This window comes from Phyllostomus hastatus, unplaced genomic scaffold (assembly GCF_019186645.2).
Source record: "Phyllostomus hastatus isolate PE091 unplaced genomic scaffold, TTU_PhHast_1.1 phas_scaffold_129, whole genome shotgun sequence".
NCBI classification, from domain to species: Eukaryota; Metazoa; Chordata; class Mammalia; order Chiroptera; family Phyllostomidae; genus Phyllostomus; species Phyllostomus hastatus.
The window spans coordinates 24,464,675-24,481,970 of NW_025334009.1; the positions used below are offsets into that span (position 1 = coordinate 24,464,675).

General features: G+C 37.4%; 1 protein-coding gene across 1 annotated transcript in view; it reads right to left on the reverse strand.

Annotated features, from left to right (window-relative positions):
* KCNH8 (potassium voltage-gated channel subfamily H member 8) overlaps positions 1–17,296 on the reverse strand; it is a 278,568-nt gene that overhangs the window by 53,784 nt on the left and 207,488 nt on the right. The window contains exons 8-9 of the mRNA XM_045857209.1: positions 9,951–10,148; positions 179–378 (exon numbers count right to left, since the gene is read on the reverse strand). Coding sequence (XP_045713165.1) covers positions 179–378; positions 9,951–10,148 — 398 coding nt within the window. The remainder of the gene's footprint in view (positions 1–178; positions 379–9,950; positions 10,149–17,296) is intronic.

A 17,296-nucleotide genomic window follows, 5' to 3' on the forward strand; every position in this document is an offset into this window, starting at 1 on the left:
ACAAGCCAAAGCAAATGGATGAAGATAGATTATGTTTCTAGAGGGTTTAAAAAATAAAGACATGAAGAAGTTGGCAGGTGTGTTCTTCACTTCTGAGACCTACACGGGAGCACCTTGCCTTTTACCTTAGAACATGCGCTTTCTGCCTGAAAATGTCAACATGAGAAATAAACATTACCTCATTTGAATCTATTCCATTGTTGACTGACCAGGTTGTTTGGAAATATTCGAGCATCCTCTGCTTGAGCTGCTGGGGCAGGTGATGGACACGTATGAAATCCTTCAGATCCTTAGTTCTCGTGTGATAGAGGGACCATCTGGAGTACATCCTCTGTATGATTGCTGTCACATTTCCAAACACCAAGGCATGCATCAATGCTGAAGAGAACAACAGGGCATGTGATGGGAGAGAAATATGATGGAAGAGCTTACCCCTTAAGCCTATATTCAAAGTCTATGGATCCTAAATTGAAGCAGAGTATGCTTATGTGACCTCATTGCTACAGCACTTTCGATCTGAGCATTTTGATGCAGCCCCTTTGTCAAAGGGTACATCCTGATGCAGTCATTTTGATTCCATATTGCTTAATCAGAGTAAAAATATTAAAAAAACTCAATAATATGCAAAATAGGCCCCTTTGACCCACACAATCTGTTAGCTGCCATTCTGGCTATGACAATTTTTACTTTATACTATATTCACATCTGTATTATTTTAATAGTTATATATATAGTTTAATAGCTATGATGCAAGTTTTAATAATGTATAAAATTAGCCATAAAGTTATAGTTTAATCATAAAGTTATAGTTATTTTTATTGTAATAAAAATACATTTTAAAAATAAGTCTATTATAACCAGTTAGCCTTTATGGGAATATTAGTCTCTTCCCCAAAGCCATTATTTAAAATTAGTTTTAAGTTATTAAATATGACATTCATATTTCTAAAGGCATGGGAAAAGTTGTTAGAAATGTAATTGAGTATCCTTGAGCAAACTGAAGCTGAGGTGAATATGGCTGCAACCCCCCCCCCACACACACACACACACACCACGCCAGCTCCACAGCAACTTTAACTTTAGGGGACATGTCAGAAAATCTGACACCATTTGAGAAACAAAAGAAGTCACAGATTAAATGAGCATTCTTCTTACTCATCACTGGCATCCTGAGAAGAGCTGGATGGTACATGTATATTATGACTCCTGTTTGGATGTGTTTTCTCAGTCAGGTAGTATTGAATCCCCACTTCCTCACTGAGTCTTCCCCTTCCTGAAACCACTCCCAGGGGGTAATGAGAGAAGACTTTGTTCCCCAGAATTTGAAGGTGAATAGGTATAGAGGATGGGTTTTCTACTGAAAAGAAGGAAAGAGCAGATGAGCTTCCCTTTCCAGGAATGGTGTGCGGTGGGCAGTGGTCAGATACCTTGTAGTCACAGGAGGTATGGCAGGGTTTTGCATTAAATAATCACTAGATGAATGTGGACTGGCCTGGGCAGACCCAGGCAGAAAGCCCAAGAAGGCCTTGGACCCCTAGGACTGAGAAACTGGGAGATGATGTACTTACAACTCTGAGCTGACCAATTCTCAGTGATATTCAGATTTCAGCCCTTATCTCCAACATAGGATGGGGTTGGCAATGAGGGAAAAAGGTCAGGGGCTAGGTAAAATAATTGGTTTTAGCAGTTTACAGTAAATACACAAATAAACAAAACAAAATAAAGACAAGCAAAAAATCCAAAAACTAAAAATTGAGTAGTGTTTCTTATCAGGATTTATCAAATTATCCCTGTGCCCAAATCTCAATGTCCGAAGAGCTATGTTAAAAGTTTCTTAGCATCAAAATGGGCACATCAGTGTGAACGTGTCAATGTGTTATTCCAATGTGTTATTATACCCAGCTACTGAATGTTGCAGAATAGCACCAATTCAACTTCCCCTTTCCATACATTTACCAGAAATTAGCAACTGCTGGCATACTAATTTTAATTTAATGTCACATTGTAACTGAAATTCTTTATCAGGTTAATATCATAATTTCTTTATGGAAAATATGGTCACTATGCTTATAAACTCACCCAATAATAATAAGGAAGGCCTCAATATTTTGGAAGAGTTATCATGAATTTTTAACATGAGCAACAGAGTAAAATTTGGTCAGTAGCACTCAGATTTAAGGTTTTCCAGGAACCTCGTATAACTAAGAGTGGCTTTAGATGGAAATAACTTCTTGATGAAAGAAATCCAAGAAATAGTAAGTGCCGGCTATGTGCACATGTATGTAAACATATGTTCTTCCTAAATTTTCAAAAATGAAATGTCTTTCAATAGGCCAAAGATGTCCCAAGAAAAAAAATGTATTTCTTAACAATTTATGGTTGAACAGTTCTTGGAGAATTTTAAACAGAGTTTCATTCTTCTGTATGGTTTTGGAAGCACAAGAGTTTTGATGCTTAAATATTTTATTTGGAAGCAGAGACTTTTATTTATGATAAACACTCAAAAAAGAAGAGAACTGATTCTGTTCCAAGTCAAAGAAATCAAACACTGATTTCAGGCTCCATTAATACACTCGCTGGCTCAGTGTTTAGAAGCCCTGCCATCGATAAAAATATGTAATTGTCTTTTATGGAGATTGAACTGAGCGCCGAGAACAATTTTATTTTACTTATTTTAACACTGCTTTCCTTAATTATGTGTATGATTTTTAACTTTGCTTTGCTTAATTATAATGTGTGTAAAGCGCTTAAAGTAAGAGAAGTAATATGTTCGGATCATTTAGCATCTTAATTGTACACTATCAATAAAATGAATTACTGGATTAATTGTAGCATTCATAAGTGTTGTTGGTAAGTACTAGTCTATGTCTGAGTCCCCATAATTTCAAGGTCTCATTTCAGCATAGAAAAATACTTCTAATTTAAGTAGCTAGAAAATAAAGCCCAAGGCCTCATAGTTTTTCAGTTTCCAAAGTTATTATTGCCTCTCTGCCCCTGGTTATCATTTTCACACTGGCAAGGAATGTGTGTACGTGTCAGGCCAAATCACTCCATCTGCTCTGAGAGTTTGACGCAAGAGCTTCTCTATCCAGGTCAGTTTAGAAATTATTTTTCTTTTACTCCTGGCATATTTGATGTGTATAATTCTTAAAGTAGCATGCTAGGCCTGCTGCAGAGTCTGTGGGAGGTTCCTTTTCTTTGTGTAGGAGTTTTATGTAAAATCTCATCTTAATATCAGGTCTTTGCAGGAGTGCCAATAATTGGGGTCTAAGAAGAAAGTAAACAGAAGTTCACACCTATAGCACTGCCTGGTTTGCGCGTGCTCTCTCTCTCTCTCTCTTTCTCTCCCCCACTCTCTTTTCCCTTCCCCCTTTTCTTCCCTTTTTCTCCACCAACCCCTCTCCCCACCTCTCTGGATTTGGGGCAGTATTTCTCTACTGAGGTATAACATCATTGCTGATTTTCCCCCCTTTCACAAATTCTTTATGGAGCAGAGAAAGATAACTTTACATAGGTGAAAGCCTGGCAGAGAAGTGGTACATCACCAACCATGAGAAAAACAAACATCTCGATATTACTCATCGAAAAGGACACAATGTTGGTTCTGCGGTACCCTGACGGAAATGCGTAACCGGGATTTATTTATGAGCAAACATCAGGCGAACTACAAAATAACTAGCTTGTAATCTTCAAAAGTGTCCAGGTCATGGAAGCCAAGGACAGACTAAGGAACTGATTTTCTACATTAAAGAGACATGACAATGCAATGTGGTGCAGGGAACCTGATTGAGTTGGAGGCAAGAGGAGAGCTATAAAGGCCATGTAAAACAACTGGTAACCTTTGAGTATGTACACCATAGATTAGATCAGGAGTTGGCAAACTATACGTGGCTCTCGTTGCTGATTTGCTCAGCCAGATAGTTTGCAGTGCCTTTAGAGTCTACACAGAGACTTCCTTTCAGCTGTTGTAAAAGGAGATCAGAGCTCAGGCTCTGAGTAATCTTAGCTGCCCTCCTTTTCTCTCCCACCTACTCATTGCCCTGGAATTTTCCACTCCTTGCTCCAAGTACACTGGGTTATGGATGGCAGATGGCAGAGAAAACAGAGTGAGAACAATTTCCTAAATGATAAATTTAAATGGCAGTGTAAAGACATCTTAAAAATAGGCTGAATTTGTGAACACCATAGTCTGCATGGCCCAATCAAATGATGTACGGACAGCATACTCAGGACAAGTGGAGCTAAGGAAAACCTTGACTGTCCAGGGTTTCACTCTACCCTTTTCACAGCTACAATGACTCATTTCAACTGGACGTGTCCTCAGTGATGCATCATCTTCACTAGGAAGCTTTATCTAACCTAAGAGGTTGTGCTGATGGCTCCATCGATTGGGGCTAACTCATTAGGTGACTATTAGGCAGCCATTACTAAGCGTAACAAAAGAACTTTTAAAGAGATGGAAAATTGTTCTCAATATATTTTGTTTGGTGGTGAAAATGATATGTGTAGTTGATATAAATGTTTCAGAAAATAGGGGCAAATGTGTATAAAAGAACTGAACAGACTATCTTTTGGTGATGCAATTACACTTAATTTTATTTTTGTGTGTATGTTCCAGTCTTTTAAAAATGTGTGCTATTAAAGGAAAAATTAAAATGGAAAAGGAAAGAACATTGTCTACCTCAGCACTTATTTCCATTACTAAACTGTGAACTCCTAGAAGGAACACATCGTGTCTTCATCATTCCTGATTCCTTATCCTCCAGCCTGGTGCCTGGCACAATCTGTGTGCCCTTGAGATTCATAAAACTGAAACACACTTCTGGTAATTTCATAATTTCTTTAAGAAGTTTTATAATCATAAGCAATAGCTTAGAAATTCATGATGAACAGTTCAACCCCAAATCTTCACCCAACTCTCCAAAAGCAATTATTTAAAATTATTTATTTTAATCCTATTATGATTATCACCAATATTTTAGGCAAAATGGTTTTACTTCCAAAGTTTGACTTGTCATTTTTAGACAACACCTAAAAACAACCTGACAGAAAAGGTGAGAACTCAGCTCACTGCTACCCACCTTCTCATTCCACATTTGATAGTTATGTTATTTAGCTCACCTATTATAATTTTACAAGGTAAAATGAATACCAAAGACATACACTGAGAAAATTGGACAAATACTAAAATGCACAGCTCATCGGGATTTTTCCAAGTGAACAGACCTAAGGAGTAACCCCCAGCCCCAGGTGACTAGACAGGATGTCATTATCAACACTGCAGGGCCTCCCTCCTGTCCCCTTCACAGCCACTAGGCAGTGCCCTTGTGAGAGACCACCACAGTGATGGATTGTATTGCAATCAATAAGCTTTGCCTAGTTTTGAACTTTCTCTGAACACAATCACACGATGTGTGCTTTTTTGTGTCTGGCTGCTCTGCTCAGCATTGAGCTTGTAAGATTCATCCATGTGGTTGCAGATATAATAGCTCATTCTCATTACTGTATAGTACTCTTTGAATAATTATTTCACATTTGCATATTAATAGACATTTGCAGGTTTGTGATTTTTATAATAATGCTTCAGTGGATATCTATGTATACATCTTCTGATATATTTGTGCATATATTTGTATTTCTGTTGGACATACACTTAGAAGTGAAATTGTTGAATCACAGAAAACAGGTATGTTTAGCTTTGGTAGATACTGATAAAACTTTTGTATCCATCCACAGTGTGGAAGTTAAGATGTTCCATATCCTTTCAAACAGGGCTGATGAATGTAAATGCTCTCTAATTTTGATCTTAGTTTTCATGTCCCTCGTGAATGTGTAGAACACCTCTTTATATGGTTACTGTCTATTTGGGTATGGCATTCTATTTTTTTCACTTCAAAAACTTTTATTGAAAGTTATGCTTTTAATATGGAAATGTGTGTGGACACAATTATGCTGTGTGTATCATATGTGTATTTTTTAAGGTAGGAATGTACATACCAGAGTCTTACCAGTGTTCTGATCACAGTGATGGCTGGTTATGGGCACTTTTTTCCCTTTCTGCTCAACTATAAAATTTTTATAGTTAATATGTACAGTTTTTCCTAATTTTAAAATTTTTATTAATTTTTTTTAAAAGATTTTATTTATTTATTCATTTTTAGAGAGGGAAGGGAGGGAGAGAGAGAGAGAGAGAGAAACATCAATGTGCGGTTGCTGGGGGTTATGGCCTGCAACCCAGGAATGTACCCTGGCTGGGAATCGAACCTGGGACACTTTGGTTCCCAGCCCACGCTCAATCCACTGAGCTATGCCAGCCAGGGCTAAATTTTTATTAATTTTTAAACAGTGTGTTTTCACTGTTGCCCATGAAGTTCATTGACTGCTTTGATTTAAGAGTAGGGGAAATAATGGCTGGGTTCACGTTTATTTTGTAATTTTACTTCAGTTGTCTCAGCAAACATTCAATTCTTTTCCAGTGTGGATGTGTTAAAAAATACTCATTAGGGTTTTCCCCTTGAATATACTTTGTTTTATTTAAAGTATCTGAGCTCCTCTTGAAGTTTTACAAAAACCCTAGACATCGTTTTATAAAACAAAGCCAAAAATCTCCTTAATGAATTAATATTTTCTTGCCAACAAACACCTTCAAAGAGGTGATGAATGTTCTCTGCAATCACAGCTTCTCTTTAGATATTTATGTAATTTCAGTTAAGAAATTTTGCAAACCCTTTTCTAGATAGCTATGAAAGCAGAATTTTATTTTTAAAGCACTTTAAAAAAGGTTTTATGCATTTTGGGGTGATCTGCTCTTGTTGATTTGTAAAAGTTCTTTATATATGCTAGATAAGAGAAAGAGTCCTTTGTCAGATGTTTGCAACTATTTTCTCCTGTCCAGTGGCTTGCCTCTTCACACTCTTAATAAATGTCTTTTGGTAAACAGTAATTAAATTTAGCAGTCTTTCTTTTATGCTTAGGGCTTTTTGTTTCATGTTTAAGAAATCTTTGTCAAAACCACAGTGATAAAAATATTCTCTTTTGTTACCTTTTGGAAGCTTTATTGTTTTCTTCACAATTAGATCTAAATTTATCCAGAATTAATTTTAATGCACAGTTTTTAGAGTTTAATGTTGATGTGACCCAATCACCTTTATGGAGAATATCATCATTTCCCTGTTGCACTGCAGTGTCAGCTGTGAGTAAAGTGGCCATATGTGCGTAGGCCTGTTTCTGCACTGTTTTCTGTTCCATCGGCCTATGCGTCCATTCCTGAGCTAACACCATGCTTTGCTCATTACTGCAACTTTATAATACATCTTGGTATCTGTAACACAAATCCTCCAAGTTTGTTCTTCTTGATGATGGCTTTTGACTAGTTTTAGTTTTGCATTTCTACTAATTTTTAGGACAAGCTTGTCAGTGTTCAAACATACACAAGTATGCACAAACACACATCTCCTGGGATCTTTACTGGGATTGCACTGAATCTTTAGACTAATTTTGGTACAACTGGTATCTTTATGATATTGAGTCTTGAAATCATCACCATTGCATATCCTCCCATTATTTTAAACAATCTGTAAATTTTCTCACTAATGTTCTGTAGTGTTCTGTGTGGTAGCATTGCCCATTTCAAAGATTTATTCCTACTCTGACATTTTTATAAGCTCTTTAAATTTTAAATATTTTATTTTATAATTACTAGTCATGACACTTATAAGTGAGCACTGATTTTGCACTAGGATAATTTGCTCAACAAACATTTAACAAGTGACAACGTGATGTTACCTAATTATTTCTCTTATTTTTATGTTTTGTGACCAGCACAGCTTTTACTTTCAGTGAATAGCAGGGAATACTTCATCCCTTAACGGTTTATGATTCAGAATCACTGACAATATAGTGGGTGGATCAATAGAGAATAAGCTCAATTATCTAACAGATTCTTCTAGTGTCAAGTTATGTTAAGCCTTAAACATTCGCATATTTCCTAAAATTTCCATCAGGAGTAGAAGAAACATGGGCAAATATTAATTAAGTAGAGACTGTGTTTATTTGACAAATGCTTGCCATTTCGCTATGCTGAAAGATGGGTCATGAAGAAGAATGACAATTATATGTCTTAAGACTGGGTATAAAACAGCCACCACAGGGTCTGGCACATTGTAGCTCTTCAGAAAATTAAAATTCCTGTTCTGTTGCTCCCCAGGCTGTTACTGCTCTACATCGGCCAAGAGCTATTACAATTGCTGAGTCCCAACATGCCACTTCAGCAACTCTGCCACAAGCAATTCTTCCAGCCCCTGGCCCTTGTTCCTCATTGCTTCTGAACTGCCTAACTGACTCGGCACTTCGCATTCACTGCCTGGTATTCTCAAAACTCTTTCCACATATTTCAGCCTCTCTCTTCCAAACTGGATAGTAAGCTGCTTAAAGGAAGGTTGAAGATTTATGCCTTTCTGATTTTACCATAGAGAGCATCACTCATGGCTTAGAGCCCCACATACTCATTTCGCATCTCCCATGCAAGGAAGCTGGTAGGAACCATCCCCTATTACACGGTTCGAAACTCAAAGTGACACCTAGGATTAAAGCCTCTAAGAGAACATAAATTAACAGGCTTTGGAGGGATGACTGTGGGGCCACAAATATTGACAGAACATTGGTCTACGAAGAATGCTTATTTGATCGAGGTAGACATCCACATCTTCTACTGCTCCATGACAGCAATCTTATAACTCATTAATTTTCTACTTATGTATTTAAAGACAGACATAAGTATGTATCTGCTTTCACACCTTGCCTCTGTGACTTACTGACTGTAAAGCATTGAGAAAGTTACTTTATTTCTCCAAGCTTTAGTTTGGTCATCTGAACAATGTGGGTAATAAGATAATCAATCCTGTATTAGTCAGGAGGTTCAAAAATCAGAATCATTCTAAATATTTCAACAGAGGGAATCTACTGTAGAGAGTTGGTTTCCCTGATGTTGGAAGGGCGAATGAGCAAAAAGAGAGCAGAGGAAACATCGCTGTAATCATTGTGGGAAGGAGCTTCTGCCCTTGGAGCTGGGTGAACAGAGGGAAGTGGGGTTATCAGAACACAGACGCCCAGAGAGAGGGCTGTGAGGAGCCACAAGGAGCCAGGGCTCTGACTTTGGATATGGGGCACTCACAACAGATGCAGGGGGTCTCTGAGATGGCCCAGTGACACTGGGAGTGTCTGGAAAGGCTGAAGGCTGGAACCGTTTGGGGCTGTTTGACATGGCGCTCCCTGTTAGCGGAAGTAACTGAAATCAGCTGGCAAGAAGGAGGTTTGCAGAGCATAGAAGGCACAGTTGGAGGTCAGAGACAATAGTATAATAACTTGTCTATTTGATAAATGGGATAACAATAGTGCTGAAGCCTTAGATTTGCCTTAAGAATTACTTAGAATATTGTTATTGAAGCTTTTATCACAGAGAATGTAGCCTAAAAGCATTTAATACTTGTTAACTATTATTATTGTAATGGAGTTTTTCATTGTTGTTTTGATTTTTAACTGATTGATCTATCAGTCTTAACTGACTATATTAGTACTAATAAAATCTGTTAAGGTGGATCCGTTTGGGACTATAAAATGGAGTTTCAAACACATGCGTGCAATTTAGACTCCTGTCATTCACAAACACTAAGGGTACACAGCACAGAGAAAACACAAAGTACCTGCCTTTTAGAAATCAACCACCAGGTAAATGGTTTCTTCTTCATCTGCCCAGAAAACGGAATTCTTTGACATCACAGACTTTCATTGCTAAGCTATACGGAAATTACAGTGTTTGTCACTGATATCTTAAATAGTGCTTTTAGACTCTCCCAGCGGAAACCAATATATCTCCGTTGTGTTTTAGGACAGAGCAACAGTTCGGCAGACCCTCGTTCCTTCTTCTGGTATAAAAGAATAATTTCCCTTACCACCAATCAGCATGGTGCAGATGGAGAAGATCTTTTCTGCATCGGTATTAGCAGAGACGTTCCCAAACCCAACGCTGGTGAGGCTGCTGAGGGTGAAGTACAGGGCTGCAATATAGGCACTTCGGATCGATGGGCCCCCCAGGGTATTGTTGCCATAATAAGGAGACTCCAGTCTCTTTCCCAACTCATGGAGCCAACCTGCAGTAGAAGAAAGAACGAGAATCTAAACACATAAGGTAAAGTCCCATCATTCGCACATAGTGCTAATTATAACAAACATTTAGGGGATGTACAAATGTGCTTAGGAGAAAGAAGTTAAAAGAAGAGTAAAGGTAAGGAATTAGATTCCATTGCTATAACAGCAAAAACATCACTTTTATGCAACTGTTAAATATAATACACACAGCACAGAAATATGCATTCAAGAGCAGATCGGTGGCCAAAGTTAAACAGGTGACTTTAATGCAAAAACTACGTGTGCAAGATGAAAAATAGCATTGCTATGCTCAGTCATTGTGCTCTATATTTCACTAGAGGTACAGTTCATTTTTCAATTGGAATTTTAAAGAACAAAGGGGTCAAGTACATATTTTTAAACCCTACATGAGGATAAATATGAATCGCCACAAGAATCCAGACCTCAGGCAGGTGAGATGGGCTTTAATTCTATTCTGTACAACCTTTTCCCACTTCATTCACTTGGGCTGATATCTAGTTGTCTTACAAGTCTTAGCTCACGTTACCTTCCTAAGGAAGCATTTTCTGCAATCTTATTCTACGATTTGAGGATAGAGAGGAAGTAATGCACAAGTAAGAGGTACCTATGAGAGTACTGGGTGCCCCTCCCTGCCTATGTTTTATGATACTGGTGTATATATGTGTCAAAACTTGTCAAATTGAATGATTTAAATATGTGTGGTTTATTGCACGTCTATCATACTGTCATAAATCTGTAAAAAAGCAATATTAAAAAAGATGGGAAGTAGTAAGAATAACATTAATGATAATAGAAAGGGAACACAACACAAAGACCACTTTTAAATCCTTTATTAAAAATATTTGCCTTTTAAGATTTTATATTTTAAGGCAATATCTTCAGTTTTCCTCTCTCTGTGTACCTCTGTGTTACAAAACATGGTGAAAGAAGGAGAAGGGTCAAGTCAAGGAACATGTATGTATAAAGGACCCATGGACAAAGATGAGGGGGTGCAGGAGGACTGAATGTGGAAGGTGGGGGGTGGGTAGGGCAGGGGAGAGTAATGGGGGAAAATGGGGACAACTGTAAGTGAAAAACAATAATAAAAATACAAAACAAAACACGGTGACAATTCAGCTCAACCTACAGAGTTCATAAAACTTTTGTTAAGGGGTGTTACTCAGTGACCATTACTTTCTTACAAACACTTCATTTAATGGCTGCCCAAGAAGAGATGAAAAATCATTACACTTTTTAAGTAGTAATAATGCTATCATTATCAACAAAAGGTATAGATAGTGGAATGGTGCTAGGTAATTAAAATGCAAATTTGAAACACTGGGAATTCCTTGAGGCCAAGGAGAAATGCTTAGTAGCAAGTTCTGTGCCTTATTCATCCTGTGTCCCTAGAGAAGTGTTTCTCAGCCTTTATGTTGCCTCAGAAACTTCTAGAAGGCTTGTTGAAAAGAGCTAGCTAGCCAGGTCCTATCCCTGGAGTTTCTCAAATAGTACAGAGGGAGTCTGGGGAGATGGGCTGACAATTTGCCTTTGTAATAGGTTCCCATACGATGCTGACACTGCCAATTTAGGGGACCACACTTTGAAAACTACTGATTTAGAACAATCATTCTCACTGTTGGCTGTAGCTAGAAAAGCTTTTAAAAAATACACTGCCCAGGTGCCACCTCCATGAACTGAATCAAGATTTCTAGTGCCAAGCGCAGGTATGGGTATATTTTTTTAAGTCCCACAGTAGACTCTAGCATCAAGAAAGAATTTAGAACTGCTATTCCAGAACTCAGCAAAGCACCTGACAATAGTAGAATTTAATAAATATTATTTTTTAAAGTGAATGAATCAATGAATGGATAAATGGCTCTTGGCTTCTGTGATAGTATCAGATAATGGGAAAGTATTGGTGCAATATAACAACACATGTGCATTTGTAAATTTTCACTAGATTTATTCACAAAGTACAATGACTATTTTTGGGTGCTAGAGAAAAATTATAAAATGTTAAGTTACACATTATAAAAGATGATGTCAGTTATACTGTCTGTAAAAGTTTTATAAAGGAATAAACTCTAGATTGGAACACAGATTTAAATATGGACTCTCCATTTATAGGAAGTAGGAATGACCAACTTCACTTTTCAGCTTCACTTTTCTCATTTGTAAAACCAACTTTATTTAGCTTCGCTGCTCTCATTTGTAAAAACAGAAGCTACTATTCAACTGGTAGGGTTGCAGTGGGATTCAATGAGATGCCACATGAAGAAAAGGCCAACCACTGTTACACCAGAGGGTTGGTGCACGACATCTCTTTTCTCCCCCTTTCTTCTGTTACTTAAATTGGAATAGAGAAAGGAAAGAGAAATGAGACCAGCAGTGAAGTATGATGGAAAAAGAAGGTGGTGACTAAATGTGCTCAGAAGAACTTAGGGATGGCATGTGATACAAATTAGAGTTTCTCACTAATAGAAATGAGATGGCACAAATCCAGATGACAGTAGTTCTTAACATTTGAGTTTTACATCCATTTGTAAATCTCAAGGAAACATGGTCCTTTACTTAGAACTAAGCACATGTGGGGACATACGTGTGATCTGGTACACATTTTAAGGCCTCTGTCCGTCCTTTCATAAACGTTTGTCTAAAGACCCAAGTAGGGAGCTCTGGTCCAGAATTTTAAGTGAAGGGATGGAGGAAGTGATACCATATGATTGGTAACTTAGTTACATCTTCTATGGAAAAGATTTAGAAATAAAGATAACTTCTCCAAGATTAAAGAGATATCACTAAAGCAAATCAACTGTGCATGTTAAAAATATTAATCGTGTATGTATACATACTGTAGGAACAGAGTTAAGACATTATTTCTACAGTAAAATCGAGAAGCAGAGATGACATTGAAATACATCGTTATACTCAGGATGGAGATTTCTGCAGAACAGTGCTCTTATCTTACATGCATTTGACCTATGTGCTGTCAGGTGTGAATAACCATAGGATGCTGAATGGCTGAGCCATGGCTCTTTCTTGTGTGTCTTCTAAGTTGTGCTCTGAAAGGGTGTCTTATCATTTCTGCTTGACAAAGAAGTGATTAGAAGGACTTTTCCCTTTGTCCCATATTGGTCATTCCTGCTAATCGGTGGGATGTCTGAGCAGCTGAAAAATGTTATTTTGCCCAGACAGTAAATATTGCGTGACCTAATTTTTGTTTTAGTTGATGCATAGGTGGGAAAAAGAAAACATTATAAAGCCACTGCTTCCTCTCAGCGGATCAGTTATAGAATCAAATCATGATTTAACAACTGGACTCATCTGTTGATCTTGAATTGAAGTATTCTGACTTAATGGAACTCCAACTTGTCTTATTTAAAAAATAAAAGCAAACAAACACAACCAGTACATTTGGTTAAACTCCTTAATTGGAACAAAAGTGAAACACTGAAGAATTTTTTGAACCAAATTGGTTTTTATATAATTTAATTTCCTTAATAAAATAGGATAAAGTTTCATATTAGGGCACCGAGATAATATTCCCATTCAACCCTTGTTCATTTACATATGTGCGAAACCGTCTCAGAAGTGATTCAGGGAGCAAAACGCAGACGAACAGCAGACCTGCTTTTGTTTGACGATTCTCTTCTGTCTAGCCAACTGTTCTATTTTCAGAAACATCTTGTTTTTTAGGAAGGGCTGCTACTAAACTGTGTTATAACTGATGGAGCAGAAGCAATAATGATGATTAAAAAATCTGGTAACATGGAAAGGAGGTACCACCCACAAATCCGGGGATTGACTGTGCAGGCTAAATAAAACTTTTTCACAGACAGCTCATCTGAAATGAGAACACATGTCCCACTGTCACAAGACACCATGTCACTGTACTGTACAAAAGAAGCAATTTAACCAATTTGGAAACCAATCTTTTTTTATGCCCAAGAAACTCATCCGTAAATGAAGGGATGTCCTAGAACACTGTCTGCTTCTGCTTAGTTTTTTTCCCTAAAGTACATTTTGAAGGAAAAAGCACACCCAACATAAAGCAGAATCTAAATATACTGAACACACTGCCATCTGTAAATAACAAAAGCTATAAAATAATCCTGTCATTACGAAAATAGGTTAGATGAATAAAATAGAGTAGATTTGTGAAATAAATATCAATTTAAAAGACAGAACAACTCTTAATGATCATTCCCAAGAAGGCCTATAATTTAGCATGATAATTCAATCCATTGCACACTTATCTTGGGCTCAGTATTTTGCTTAATTACATACTTTACATACTTTTAACACTGAACAGGAGTTTCTCATTATTTTACTCATTAGGTTTCCTACAATAATATACTTACTTTTACTGTGAATACTTGTGCACAGTTTCTACAGGTGTGGCCTGCTTTATACAACAGAAATGCCCCTGAAAAGTTTAGTTTATATTAACAGTTGGTAAATGTCAGATATATTAGATTTAATGAGAGGAATAGAAGCACGTTATTTAAGGAAAGCTCATGGTGAATCTCTTTGGTCATAAAAGATGCTTCAGTAATATGAAAAACCAATCAGTAAAATACAAGGTTCTTAAATCAGATTTATATGTGTGTGTAAAGTTGTGTTTGTATGAATAGAAAAAAGATAGGATTGGCACATGCATAATCACATCTATAATTCTAAATGGTGTTTTACTTAATTTGGTATGAATGAACCATGTTGTAACAAGATTTAGCTGGAAGCAAGAATAGAGCCCACGTTAGGATTTTCTTGTTATTATGTTGGCATGCAGTTGACATTTTACTGAGTTCTTCCTGTGTTCCAGACACACTGCTAGGATGATACATCTTCCACCTCATTTATGTGCATGAACCCTATGGAATAGGCACAATTATCATCTGTATTTTAATTCACTATTTCATTAATCATTACAACAATTTAGAAATTATTATCCACACTTTAAAGATGAGAAAACTAAGGTTCAGAGATATTAAATAACTTGTTCAAAGTAGCAGTGTCAGGATTGTAATCCAGATGTCAGTGCTGGGAGAGACCAAGTTCTTGACCACTATATCATAGGGCTTCACATGCTAGGTTAACAGACCAAGATCACTGGTACTGCAGTGTAAGTGAATGCCTTTACAAGCAAGGAGCCAGTGACGTGTTGGTTAGAGTAACTATCTTTAGGGAACAGTAGGGTAAGGACACAGGGAAGGGGAGACAGCCAATGGAGTATGCCTTGTCAAGTTACCAGTAGAGGCAATTGGAACTTAAAGCCATTGGGAACCTCTGGGACCAGTAAAGAACAGACACCCTGTGCGAGTGGGGGAATGTATGTACAAACTACCAGTCATCAATGATTGACTACTTCTCCTAGGAAGCATTAATTTCCCACCAGTGCCATTCCCACTCATTAGCAGAAGAGCCTTCCACAGCTTGGGACAATGCCTCAGGCCTAGACACAGATCTTAGGAATGGGGATCATACAGATTGAGGGGACTTGGTGAAGTACCAACAACATTTGTGACAGCAGCCAAAACATAGGAAATGCCAAGTATTTTGCTAGGCTTTCATATAACATTATTTTCATCCAACTCCCACAGTAACTCTGGAATTTTTTATTTTGTTTTGTTTTAACTGATGGAGTCCCACAGAGAAGTTGAGAAATTCTCTCTCTTCTTTTAGAAACTGTCAGAACTGAGAGGCAACTCCATAATCCATAACTCTCTAACTTAAACACTCATGATGTGTTATATTATACTACACTGCTTATAAAGAGGAAATCATTTTAAAAGTTCATTTTAATTGTGCTTATTGAAACCATTATTAATAAGTTTCCTTTCCCAGTGCCCACTTTTCCTTAGAGTGAGAGAATGTGTCTCCAAAGTGCAAATTGTATCAGAGAAAACAGAAGAATTATTTGAACATATTCCACAATGTGGACATGGGATAACAAGTATTTAGAATGTGAATATTACTTCAACAATGATTAAGATGTTTCTAATGTAAATTCCAAGTATAGAAAATACCATAGTTAACATATCCTTCCTCTCCTTCCATCATCTTGAAGAACTACTTAATCCCCTTGGACTGCATCAAGGTAAGGCATAGAAAAACACTGTGATTTTTGGGAGCCATAACGCAGGGTGGTGGCTGGCTGGAAGAAGCCGAGCAATGGGAGACAATGATTGTTGTGGGCGGGGTACAATGTGAGAATTTCTCTGGTCTCTTCAGCCAGAGAAACCAGAGAAGTTCACCCCTTCCTAGCAAGGGGTGAAGTGTGGACTGCTCAGTTACAGAAGTAATTGAGAGACAGTAAGATAAGTGTCAGAAGTCTGAGTGTGTGCATGTGTTTTCGTGTGTGACAGGAGGGTGGTGGTAGTGTAGCAATTAAGACCCAAAGCATTTGTGAGGTCTTATATTTATTGTTACACTCAAAAAGAATTGATAACCCAGAACAAAACACCACAAAAGAGCTTGAGATTTAATCTCTATTGTCTCTTAAAATATCTGCACTCTACAGCATTAATAGGTAACACACTTATCTCCATTCTTTAAGGTTCACACAATGCCTGCCACTATAGTTTTTCTTTTTGGTTTAAACAAACATTATTTTGAGATAATTTTAGATTAATGCAAAAGTTGCAAAGAGTACAGAGAACCCCTGCCTATCCTTCACTCAGTTGTCCCCAATGTCTTAATCTTTGTCAAAACTATGAAATTAACACTGGCATATTATTGCTAACTAAACTATGAACTTTCTGTGTTTTAATTTAAGAAATAGAGTAAAGGAGAAGTTCAGAGTCTTTGATTCCAAAACATACTCTCAACCCTCCACCCTGTCTCCATGTGATGGGATGTGAGCGTGGATAAGACCAGACAGGCACACGGTGGTGGTGGTACTTGATATTGCCATGTTGATTGCATTGAGGAGGAGGCATCAGTAAGTCTGAGGTCCCAGTTTGAACAGAAACTTCATTATTTAGAGTTCCCACCAATCTCACACCTAGACTTTCCTAAAGCAAGAGGTATCTTACATTTCTGAAATGGCATAACCCACTGTTGAGGTAAAAGTCTGAAGCCAAATAATTACATAATCATAAGCTGGTAGAGATGAACCTTTCAGTAGAAGATGAGGGTCCTAATGCTAGTC